The sequence below is a fragment of the Camelus bactrianus genome, chromosome 31 (genome assembly GCF_048773025.1).
Source record: "Camelus bactrianus isolate YW-2024 breed Bactrian camel chromosome 31, ASM4877302v1, whole genome shotgun sequence".
Lineage (NCBI taxonomy): Eukaryota > Metazoa > Chordata > Mammalia > Artiodactyla > Camelidae > Camelus > Camelus bactrianus.
In genome coordinates this window covers 18,826,293-18,839,365 of record NC_133569.1, presented here as the reverse complement: position 1 = coordinate 18,839,365, position 13,073 = coordinate 18,826,293, and the positions used below count along the sequence as shown (strand labels likewise).

At 40.8% G+C, this 13,073-nt stretch overlaps 1 protein-coding gene across 5 annotated transcripts in view; it reads left to right on the top strand.

The window, feature by feature from the left end:
• The window catches only part of CDCA2 (cell division cycle associated 2), a 48,009-nt gene that overhangs the window by 24,507 nt on the left and 10,429 nt on the right, over positions 1 to 13,073 (top strand). For all 5 annotated transcript variants that reach the window (XM_074355688.1, XM_045511558.2, XM_074355685.1 and 2 more), the window contains exons 11-13: positions 3,625 to 3,703; positions 4,612 to 4,700; positions 5,602 to 5,739. In XM_074355688.1, the coding sequence (XP_074211789.1) occupies positions 3,625 to 3,703; positions 4,612 to 4,700; positions 5,602 to 5,739 (306 nt within the window). The remainder of the gene's footprint in view (positions 1 to 3,624; positions 3,704 to 4,611; positions 4,701 to 5,601; positions 5,740 to 13,073) is intronic.

The following is a 13,073-nucleotide window of genomic DNA, read 5'->3' as shown; positions in this document are numbered from 1 at the left end:
CTTTGTAAACCCTGGGTATTAACCATGCTTTTTTTTTTAATAGCTTCATAGGACAAAAAGATAACTTGAAAATTTTTAGTTTGTTAGTGAGGTTTGAAGATTTTCACATTTTTATGGTCTATTTGAATTTCTTCTCTTAAGAATTGCCTGTTAATTTTACTTACCCATTTTTATGTTGGGAACCATCTTTCATTCTCTCCCTTGCTGCTGTTCTTTGAAATAAGGAGATTCTGCTTTCAGCCAAGATAGAGTAAGGGGGACCGAATTTATATTCCCGTGAGAAACAACTAAAAAGCCAGAGAAAAATACATGAAACGGTGGTTCACAGACATTGAACACTGAGAAGCACAGGACAGCGGGTAACAAATGAGCTGAGCTCTAGGAGAGCCCCAGCTTATCTGGCAGTCTCCATGAGTTGAGAAGATGGAGTTGGGATCTGGGAAAGGGAAGGAGGCTGGAGTTGACAGGGTCATGTACCAGAGAGGAGAGAGCTGTACAGAGAGTGCTCTGGAGACCTACAAAGGGTCCCACGTGAGTCTCCAGCTGAGTGCTCCCCAACCCGTGCTCGTGAGCGAGCTGCCCGAGGCCAGGGAAGAGCTGCCCAGGGGCAGCAGAGGGAAGTGCCTAGAGCTCACACGGGCAGGAGTGGTAATTCAGAGGGTGTCAGATACTCAGTCTTGCCTCATTACTAGAGCAGAATTAAAAGCCCAGTAAAGGTTAAAAGTAACCCTTGAAAAGATCCAACTTGTATCCGAGTAATGTATTGCATAATGCATAATCCAGATTGCATAATGAACCTCAAAAATAGCACAACTGCTTTCGGTGACTGTGAAGCAGGGGAGATCTCAGCCAGGCCAAAGGCATCAGGTCTCCTTGTCCTCCCAGCCCTCAGCCCTCCCTTGGAGCCCCTCAGTAAAATGGTTGATTCCCCTCCCACAACCAAAAAAAAAAGAAAGAAAAAAAAACTATCCGGAACCAAGAAGCATTAAATATAAAATGTCTGGCATTCAATTAAAAAGTAATAGTTGTAGAGGAAAAGATGCCCCATAATGAGAAAAATGAATCAACAGAAATAGACCCAAAAATGATACATGGTAGAATTTGTAGACAAAGACATTGAAAGAGTTATTTTAACTATATTTGATATGTTCAAGAATGTGAGAAAAGATTGAACTTGTTTATTAGAACATGGGAGATTAAAGAAAAGGCCCAAATCAAACTCTGTACATTACAATTTCCAGGAATAAAAATATGTTGGATGAGTTTAATAGCGTATTAGAGGCTGCAAGAGAAAAGATTACTCAATCTAAAAATGTAGCAATACAAATTATTCTCAATGAAATGCAGAAAAAAAGACTGAGCAAGAATGAGGATAGTTTGTGAGCTGGGACAACTTCAGGTGGTATAACATGCTTGTAATTAAAGTTCCCAAAGGAGAGGAGAGATTGGAAGGGGAAAAAAAAGAATCTGAGAAATAATAGCTGAAAATGTCCCAATTTGATAGAATTATAAGCCCACTGACCCTAAAGTTCAACAAGTTCCCAGGGCAAGAAACATGAAGGAGAGTACACAAAGCTTAAAATCAGTGATGAATAGCCTGAAAGGACCAGAGAGAAAGAGACACATGATGTAAAGAAAAGCAAATACAAGAGAGGCAGCAGATTTCTCACTGGAAACTGCAAGCCGGAAGACAGTGCGGCGACATCTTTTAAAAATGTATGTAAGTATTTAGAGAACAAAAACCAAAAATACCTGTCAACCTAGAATTCTCTATCCGGTGAAACCATCCTTCAAAATAAAGGTGAAATGAAGGCTTTTTCAGACATACGGAAGCTGAAATAATTCACTACCATAGCAGGTTAGCATTAGAAGTGGTTTTTTTCTTTTTTTTAAAAAAGGAAGACCTTTAATCGAAAGGAAAATGGTTCCATTGGAAATCTGCTTCTACACAAAGGAATGAAGAGCCCTGAAAATGCTAAATATGTGGGCAAATATAACAGCCTTCTTTTAATTAGTCTTCATAAATGATAATTGTTCAAAGCAACAGTTAACAGTGTTTTATTTGGTTTATAACCCAGGTAAATAAAAGGTACGACCAGATTAACATGGCATAAAAGATGGGAGGGGTTCTTAGGCTATGCACAGAGTGCTGTAGTTGAAGATGTATGCTGTAAACCCTAAGCTACTACAAAAGAGCAAAAACATGTAGGATGTAGCTAAAGCAGTGCTTAGAGGGCAGTTTTTAAAAGTTAAAGCCTGTATTTAAAAAATAAAAGAGGTCTCAAAGTTAATGATCTCAGCTTCCACTTTAAGAAACTAGAAAAAGAAAAGCAAATTAAAGGCAAACTAATAAGAAGGGAAATAATAAAGGTAAATGTAGAAATCCATGAACTAGGAAACAAAAACATAGAGAAAAATCATTGAAATCAAAAAACTGTGCTAAAGAAATAATAGTGAACTTCTAATCAGACTGTTGAGGCAAAAGAGAGGACACTCTACCAATAGAAGGAATAAAGGAGGTGACATAACTAAATATCCTAACGGATATTAAAAGGATCGTCAAAGAATATTATGAACAACTTTATGTTATGCCAATAAATTCAACAATTTAAGCTACATTCCTTGAAAGGCACAAACCATCAATCTCAAGAAGTGGATGACCTCATTAGTCCTGTATCAACTAAGGCAATTTAAGTTCCCACAAAGAAAGCCACACGTTCAGATTTTACTAATGAATTTTACCAAATATTTAAGATATAATACTAATTCTGCATACGTTCTTCCAAACAAATTGAGTTGGGAACACGTCCCAATTAATTAATGTCAATGTTAACCTGATACTGTATCAGACATTATAAGAAAAGAAAACTAGTCCAGTGTCCTCATAAACATAACAATATGTAAAAAATAAATAAATAAATTATGACCAAGTGAGATTTTACCCCAGAGATGCAAAGTTGACTTAATATTTGAAAAATAATCTGTACTTCACCATATTAACAGACTAAGAAAAAACATATGACCATCTCAGTAGATATAGAAAAGGCATGTGACAAAACCCAGCATTCATTTCTGATAAAAACTCAGAGCAAACTGGTGATAAAAGAGAATTTCTTCAACCTGACAGATTTTTATCTATGAAAAATTAATAGCTACATTATAATGACTGTAGGAAAGGAAAGATTTGATATCTTCACTTAATATTTACCTTGAAGGTCACCTGAATTATGCTGTAGTATTAGGTTGTATTTATCAATGGATTTTAAAATTTGTAAGAGTTAGGATATGGGATTTTAAATAAACCAAAAAATAACTTACTAGTTACTTACTAGTTATTAACTTACTAGTTACATCATGGCCGCTTTCACTAAAAGCTTGTATTTTGGTGGATTGTAGTTAGTAAACGTGGTTTCATTAAAGATGATTGGTAAATATTATAAAACATTTTTATATCTAATATCTTTGGTTTTTTTCTTTTTTTGATTAATCTTTTATTGATTTCCCAATCTTTATGCCTATTACAGTTCCCCCTACAAAAACAAATCCTTACTCTCTTTTGAGCACATTATTTGTATGTCCACTGAATTTAAGAGTGTCTAATTTCTACTTTTCTTCTTTCTTTAGGAAAATATAGAACCTCTTCAGGTATCGTTTGCAGTCCTGAGTCCTCTCAGTAAGCCTTCAGTCTCTGAGGCTCTTGCAGGTAGTAACTTCCATTTATCTTACAGTCATAAACGTCATTTTTAAGATGTGCGTAAATGAAAATCTCCTTATTTGAAAATTTTAATTTTTATTATAATCATACTTGATTTAAAAAAAAGCAAATAGTATAGAAAAGCAAGAAGTCTCTTATCCATCCCTTTCCATTCCAAGTCTCACCTATAACTCCCTTAGATGGGCAGCCCCATTTTTCAAATCCCTGCACACAGTGGAGTTGCCCTCTCAACACTTCAGGATCAACAGTAAGCTCCTGCTCGGGCTGCACAGCTGAAACAGGAAGGATCCTAAGGGCCGTTCTTAAATATGTGGAGGCAACGTCAGCATGGCATTTCGGGCACGTGTACTTTCTAAGGGCTCCGGCTATTTTTATGATCACGACAAGGCAACAGAGATCTCTGTGCTTTCCTGACAAATCAGAACTTGGCTGGCAGATGTCACGGGCAGAGCCCTTAGGATGGGAACTATTACTCACGTCACTCCTCGGTCGAAATCCTCGAGTGGGTCCCCCGCATCCCGTGTTGGCTCAGGACACAGACCAAGCTCATCAGCACAGAATCCGAGACATGCCCGTGCTAAGTTCACGCGGACTCGGAAGCCTAGCCTGTCGCCCCGCCAAGCCGGCGCTCTTTCACGTGTTATGCTGCCTTGTATTTGCACCATTAAAAGTGACCGAATTTAAATTATCCTGAACTTCGTGAAATTATTTTCATGTGTTTAAATTTTTTTCCAATGTCAAAATGTATTTCTCTCGGTAATTAATCTTTACGTTTAGATATGGTAAGACACTAAAGGCGAAAGTTGGTTTCCAAGCAAGTACCCAGTGTCAGGAAGATGAAAGTTCTTAGAGCTTTTTTGTTGGCTGCCCTGATTTTGCCGTTTCTTGCTCGTCAGGCACTGATACCTTTGCCTCTTCAAATAACCTCAAGAAAATAACCTCCCATAAAGTGGGCAGAGAAACGCGGACCTCCAACAGAAGCGGCGTGAGTGTATCTGGCACAATGTATTTGTTTTTAAAGCTTGCAGTAGATTTTTTTTCTGTTTTCTGTTATCACGATCAAATGATTTACTGCTTAAATCTTGGTTTAATCAATGTATTGAGAACTAATACCCTAGTTAGCATGTAACCCAGGGTAATGCTGTTTTCCTGATTTGACTTCAGTTAATTCTGTTAGAAGAAAAATACAATAAAACAAGATGCTTTCAGAATTTGTGTTAATGTGGAAGGTAATCTGTGTAGAAAGTTGACTTGGGATTTGTGGTTTTATGAATTCTGCTGAAGTACAAAAGTGCAGAAGGGTAGCATGTAATTAGCAGCGCTAGAAAATGGCATAAATAGAACTTTTTAGAAAACTGTTCAACTGTTTTCAGTAAGGGCATAACTCCTATCAAATGCATGTCTTTTGCTATTTTATTAAATTAGATGAAATTGGATTTTTGTCTGTATAGCATCGCAGTGCATAAACATGCAATACCTGTTATAGGGTTTTTAGCTGATCTTGTTAGATGATAAACGCAGAAGTCAAATGACCTAACAGTTCATGGTTTTCCCCCCATGACTCATCAGTAGTTAGCTGCTGAACTGTAGACGCTCAGTAAATATTTGATGAATGAACAAGACAACTAATTCTTAAGTTGTTTTTCACTTCTATAAAATAATTGGACAGTGCATATGCTTCTGGGTCTGTGTTTGACCAGAAATTGTTACTTGCTATTTCTTCCATTTGAGTATAAGTTGGTCAGGATACTTCTAGTGGAATTTGTGAATTAAGTGGAAATGGGATGTAAAACGGTAGAAGCAGCAGGAGAGGGAGAGGAAGTGCAAGAGACATGAAACGTACCTGCCCGGTTTTACGGTATCCCTGCTTTAAATTTTCTTTATAGCAATTGATCAGTTTTTCAGAAGAGACTGTTTGCAACTTACTTAATACAGAAGCTCAGCCTCAGAAAGAAAAGAAAGTTAATAGAAGGAAGTCTCAAGAAAGCAAACGCACAGACAGAGCGCCTCCTAAAAAGAAACAGGTGAGAGTGCGTTTAAAGGTGCAATAAAGGGTAGAAGTGGTGCCGGGACAACATGGAAACAAAATTGCTCCCCGTTAACGCTGGACCAAGAGCATTAAAATCATCTGATGACAGCATAGAAAGGGCCATAAGAGATTGTATACGCAATTAGTAACTACCCGAGGGCCGGTTTTGCATTTTCTTCCTTGGGTTTCCGGCACGCAGTGCAGTGAATCATCAGCTCTCACGTTAAATGATTTTTGTGTTTAATCTAACCTAGCCTCACCCAATTAGGGAATCCTCTGACTTCTTAGGGATGAGTATGCCATCTGCCACTTACTTGACTTTGCTACTGCCAGTGGTTGCCTGGACGACTTCCCCGTGTTGAAGGAAGAATTTAGAAACCAGCTCTGTCCTCCGCGCTCCGCGGCCGGCGCCGGCTCCGATGGCGTCACCGTCTGTATGGATAGCGGGTCTGGCGCCTTAACACGGGTCCTGGTGCGCCTCCGCTTCCGTGAGCTGGCCCTTCCCCTGCCGTACCTTACTGCTTGTTGGCACCTAAGGCCTTCCCACTTTCAGTAATACACGGTTATACGTCGCACTGTCCGACCCCAGCCTCCCGTCCTTCCAGCCTTCTCACACCACCTTCCTTACTCATTACCTCTACGAGTACCGTGTTTACTCTTAAACTCTCAGCTGTCCTTTAGTGTCCTCTGTTTCCTTGTTCATCCTGAGCCACGAAAGCAGTTTTCAGCACTCCTGTCCGTGACGTCAGGTCTTCATCCCTTTCATTCTGCTTCAGCCTTGGATTCGTGCAACCGTTACCCCCCTCCCATCCACCACGGCTGCTGCAGAGTCATTGTTTCACATGTTATTAGAAGTCGGGCCTCATTCTCCACCACTTTGCCCCGTCACTTGAATTATTTTTCCAGGGCATTTAGCAACTTAGTGACTAAACTCCCGTGCATCCTTTGAGTTCTTGGTCCTGCTGGTCATCTCCACAGCATTTACCGTAACTGAGAGCACTCCTGTATGGTCTCCGTTAAAGGTTTATTTTCTCCCAGTCGTTTCTAAACGTTTACATCACCCAGACTTCTACGCTTTGCCCTGCTAAACGGCTTACTTCCTGTATGGCTTCATACGCAGCATGGTTGACGACTCCCGAATCTTTCCGAGCTGTAAGCATACGTTCAGCTACCTACCAGACGTCTTAAACCAGCCGGCAAGCACCACAAAAATCAACATTTCCCAAACTAAACGCATCCATTCCACCCCAACACACACCCGCCCTAAACAGTCCATTTCTCTCCTGCTCCACGAACCAGAAAGTATTACCTGGCTTGGTTTAAACAGTGCACAGATATCCCCAAGTTGGCAATGCCAGGAGAAACCGGATGTTTTCCTGGTTCCATCTTTTCTGTAGGTCACACACTCGTCTGAAGGATCCCCTCGCTGAGAAAAAAATATACATCCATTCAAAATATGCATGTCTTACATTGTGGCGTTAGAGATAAGGTTCCTGCATGCTTTAAAAACACAGTTACAGGGAGGGAAGGTTCACCTGCTTCTTCACATCAGATCAATAGCCAGAAAGTTCAAGAAGGGTTGAGCATTTAGTTTTGCTCCAGCCCCTCCCGGGGCCCCAGTGAATCAGCATAACTGATGTGATGGAGGGAGCAGGCTTAGAGTAGCACTGAGAGGATGCAGTGAGGAGGGGCATCCAGCAACCGACTCAGCCCTCGATGAATTTCTGGAAGACAAAGCAGACCGGGGGCATGTTGACAGACAAAAGAGGTGGAAGATTTACAGCCCAGAATGTGCCAGGAGGGAGCCAGCGAGGTGCTGAGAGCCAGCCTGCTCATGGGAATCCCGAGAGACTCCACGCCCAGTGTCAGCAGGGACCATGGGTGGTGGCAGTGACAAGTGGCAGTGGAAAACAGATTAACTGAAGTCCTACCTATGAAACAGCTTGCATCGGTCATTACCCCACCCTGAAGCTCAGGACAGGTGTCATCATCCAGGTTCAAATTCTGGCGTCAGGAGGGTCCTGCAGCCTTGACAGCCAGCTCTTCCCTAAAGCAAAGCCTGCGGTTGACATCCTCCACTCCACCCCGCGCTGCCCCTCCCAGAGTCCTGGTAGAATTTTCATACAGGAAAGAGATTCAGCTGGAAAGCAGATGAGCAGTTTACCCAGTATCTTCTTAAGTAAGCATCAGACAACCAAGCAGAACCAAGAGTGTGGAAGACCAATGTTATTAATAAGCTGAAAAACTGACCCCAGGGAGAGCTTATTCAGGAAATAGAGGAAAGCTTTATGAAAGTAAATATTCTGATAATACTCAGACTTCAGAAAACGTCGTCTGGGTAAAAGTAAGAAGGGGATGCTGTGAAAAAGGAGCAGAGATAGAAATGTTTCCAAAAACATATAAAAGTTTGTAGTTGGACTAGAGAATAAAGTTGAGGCAGGGCAAGAGGGACAGACAGAACCAGGAGGCATGGACCAGTTTGTGAGACTTCATGGGAATCTCAGAAAGAATGAGAAAATAGAATGGAAGAAATGATCAAAGTTAAAGGAGAGGCGCTCTCAGAACAGAAGAAAGGAGTCTTCAAGTCAAAAGGCCATCCTGAATGCCGAAGACAAAGAAAAAAAGAGATGTCGATGTGAAATTGAGCAGTAAGGGTAATGAGGAAAGTGGACTTTTCCGACCAGGAAGCAAGAATCAGGGGTACCCAGTTTAACAGCAGTCTGGACTCTGAAAGGTAATTCAGCAGGACATTTAAAGCTTTGAAAGAAACTGAATTTCAGCCCAGTATTCTGCACGCAGCCAAGTTCAATTAGCGTGAAAGACATTCAGACACTCAGAGACTTTGAGTTTTTGGTGGTTTTTGTGTTTTTTTAATATTCCTGGAGGAGATACTCTAGCAGAATGAGGAAGCAAGCTTGAGAATTCAGGACACAGTGGGTCTAGTAATGCAGGAGAGCAGTGCAAGGGAAGTCTGATTAGAACTGTTCAGTCAGCCTAGAAGAGCAATCAGCCCAAATTTGAGCAGGAGGAGGAGGGTGCTCTGGGGACGGGGTCTCTGGAGGGAGAAACGAAAGACCTATGATGGAGCAAATGGGAGTTGTGCCATATAGGAAGAAAAAGAAAGGTAATTCTTTATTATGCCAAAGAAAAGTCTGTATGCAAGAGTTCAGAGTGAATTTGAAGCAAACTTTAGTGAGATTTTAAGCCTCAGTGGAGTGTAAGGAGAGTGTATTTTATAGCGTTGGGAACCACCTACAGGGGGCGCCAGAGGAAAGGGGAGGAATAAGAGCTCTGTCCTTGGCAGAGCAATGAAAAATGTTCACACGGTTTTAATAATGTAAATGCTATCTCTTTTCAACCAAGGACAAAGCATTAATAGTGCAAACAGTCTAAATGTAGCAGGAGGTGAAAGGCGAAGGTATTAACACTAACAATATGGTAGTTATAACAAATTCAGGCTCGGGAGCCAGAAAAACTCTTAAATCCTGGCTTGACCACTTCTAGCAGTGAAACAATGGTGAGATTCTTGAGTCCTCTGTTGGCACTTATTTTATAAGTTTACTGTGAATATTAAATGAATCTGAATACATGTAAAAACGCTTAGAACAATGCCTGGTCATAGTGAGTACTGGGGCTGTTTATCATCTTGCAAATTAGGGGTTCATGATTTTTTTCTTTTAAGTTGGCAAAAAGACATAGAACAAAGGTAACCGATAGAAGAAGCAAAAGTAACAGGAGAGAGGAAGGTTTAAAGTGAGCAACATCTTATTGTTCATGGCAAGGAGTTAATAGCGATCTACGCTGTACTGCAGACTTGAAGTTTGCTAAGAGAGTAGATTTCAAGTGCCCCCCCTCCCCGCGCCTCCCTCCCCGCGCACACACACACAAATAGTAACTGGTAACTGTGAGGTGATGGATGTGTTTATTAACTTGACTGTGATAATCATTTTATAATGTGTATATGTATTAAATCATCGTATTGTGCACCTTAAATCATGTGAAACCTAAATAAATACAATTTTTATTTGTCAATCATAGCCTCAGTAAAGCTGGAAAATTTTGAAAATAAAATTGCTACCCGGGAAGTAGCATTAGAATTCCTAAATGTGAATTCCTTTATAACCTAGAAATGGAAAATGTTTCCAAAATATGACTGAAAAATCAAAAACAGTGAGGTCAAAGATTGGTAAATTCTACTCTATTTGACCCAAATAATGTGGAGCATGCACGGGGGAGAAAAATTCCCTAAGAAAACTTTAAAGACAAAGGACAAACATGGAAAAAAGTGTTTGCAATTCGTATCAAGATCTCCAAGAGATTTTTTTGTTCACAAAATTGAAATGAAGGATCCTTCAACATACGGAAAAATGTTCAGGCTTGCTCATCGTAATCAGAGAACTGCAGAACTAACATTGCATCAAGATACCATTTCTTACCATTTTTGATTAGCAAAACCCCAAAATTTGACGGCGCACTTGCTGGCGAGGCTGAGTAGACAGACACACAGGTCCAGTTTCTGGCAGACTCTGGCGCGCCTCTCTGTGAGGGCAGTTTGGCGGTATCAGGCCAAGTAAATATTTTCCTTTACCTTTTGACTCAGCACTCCCGTTTCTAGGAATCTATCACAAAGATCCAATGACAAAAATATGAAAAGGCATAGGTGCTAAGTTACTGATTGCAACACTCCAATGCGAGAGATGAACAAGCCAAATGCCCGTCAGTATGAGGCTGGTAGAATAAACTGGTGTGTTCACAAAGTGAGTGCTCTGTAGCTGGAGAAATTAGTGAGGAAGCATTCCAAATACTGCTCTGCAGTAATGCCAGGACATATTTGCTGTTAAGTGAAAAAGACAAGTTGTAAACTGATGTATGTAGGGAGTACCCGTCATGAGATGCACTTTGTTCCCTCAGAATTCGGCAGCCCTGAACGCCTCCATCCCCAGTGTCTCAGGAGGTGACTAAATTTGGAGATGGGGCCTTGTCAGATGTGATTGGGTTAAAATGAGGCCCTGAGGTGGTTCCTAACCCCAGTCCAGTCTGCTTGGTGTCCTTATAAGAGGGAATTTGGACCCAAAGGAAGATACTGGGTGCGCACACAGAGAGAAGACTCTGTGAAGAGGCAGCAGCAGAGCGGCCATCTGTATACTAAGGAGCGAGGCCTTGGAGGAGAGCAGCCTCATCAGCACCTTGACCTTGGCCTTCCAGCCTCCAGAATTGTGGGAAAATAAATTGTCACCCAGTCCATGGTATTTTGTTATGGCAGCAAATATGGCAAACAAATATATTACCGTTTACCTAAGAAAACAGGGAACATTAAATAATATATGTATGTGTGTATATATATAAACACATACATGTTCCTTAAAATCTCAAACAACAACAAAAAAACGTGGGAGAATGGGACAAAGAAAAACTGGTTTCCTGTAGGGAGAAGAGGGAATTGGAAGGAATGAAAGCTAGATTTCCTTGAATGTGTTTACTTTTGACTTTGAACCATGTAAATGTCCTTCATGACTATGAAACAGTTATAGCTCAGTTTAAAAAATGAAAAAGTGAAACAAATTAATCTAACTGTATATATCAAGTTAATGGCCTAACCTCAGAGTTTTTTCAAATTTTAAATTTGAAAAATTCAAGTGGAATATATTCTAAGGACAAAAATAACTACACAGAGAGCTTAAACAGTATGAAGCACACACGTTGATGGAAGAATTCAACCTAGAATGAAGAAAAAAAGCAGGGTTTTGTAGGGTTTTTTTGTTTGTTCTTTTACTATCATTAGGAATCAAGACTTCACTAGAGACAGGATGAACTTTGAAATTGGATTCAAAGCCTTGTTAGACTAAATTTGAATTGAAAATAACATGAACACGTGCTTTTTCCCATTTAAAATAATTTTCTAGCTCTGTCTGTTGATAAGACATAGAAGCACCGAGCATCCGTCCTACCTAGATGTCATCTCTACTGTTTCCACTAAAAGGGATCAGCATTACCTTCGTGAAATGGCTGCTTTCAGATTTACAGCAGCAAGTGTGGAAAAGGAGCCCAGGTCTGTCCCAGTGGGTGAGCGGGGCCGCCTGAGGGGCGACCGGGGCCCCGTTAACAGACACAGCCATTTCGAAGGGGCTTCCGCTGACCAGAGGTGGGACAGTGCGACCATCAGAGATAATGCCTGCAAGGGATTGAAACACAAACATCAAACAGGAAAAAACACTTAAGTTCGTCATAATTAAAAACTGACACAATGAAATTTAAAGGCCACCTTTGAAGCTGTCTAGGGCATCGACTTTTACTTTGAAAACTGGAAAATAGTTTGAGCTCTGTTTCAGGTAAAGAAATAACTGATAAGGGAAAGTTCTTTATAGAAGAATTTCCACTAATAAGCACAAAAGATCTGCTCATGAACGCCGTTGGATGTTAGGTAGAAACCGATGGGGGCCCAAAGGTGGATTGGACTGATCACCAGAGCCCACGGGTCATTCATAATGCCACACAAGGAGAGAATGTGGGCCTCCTGGTGCAATGGGGACACCTACAACCTTCCAAAAAAAAAAAAAAAAAAAAATCAAAGCTGAATCTAATCAAGCCTGGCTGTAATGACCAGTTGATATGAAATACCGGGGGTGGAGGAACATGAAGACACATGATTGCAGTCACCTGTACCCAGAGTTTGGCTAATTCTGTGGGATAAATGCCTCAGTACATTCACCAAATAGATAGCAAGGGGGGAAATCATAGATCAGAGGCAATCTGTCAGCCAAATGGAATGTATGGAGACCTTGTTGGGATCCTGATTTGAATAGTTGTGGGGGGGGAAAAAACGATTAGGGACCAATAGGAGAAATCTGAAGTTTGAGGAAGTAAGGGGAAGTTGCTGTCTTTATGGTTTTTCTTGCATCTAAATTTTTATTTTGAGATCATTTTAGAGATGCATGCTGTTGTAAGAATTAGATCCCAGACGCCCTTTACCCAGTTTCCCCCGGTGGTGACATCCTACAAAACCACTGCACAATATCACAGTAGTGCAGTGTCAAAATACAGCCAAGGTGCAGGACACTTCCAGTGCCACCAAGGTCTCTTCCCGCTGTAACTATGTCCAGTACCCACTCCCACCCCCACCTTAGCCCCCCAGCAACCGCTAATCTGTCATCCATTTCTTTCATTTTGTCATTTCTTGAATGTTACGTAGATGGAATTTCACACAATGTAACCTTTTGGGACTGGCTTTTTTCATCAGCATCTTTCTCCAGAGATTTGTCCAGATGTGTGTGTATCAGTGGTTAGCTCCTTCTGTTGCTGAGTAGTATTTGTACTTGTTACAAAAAGAAA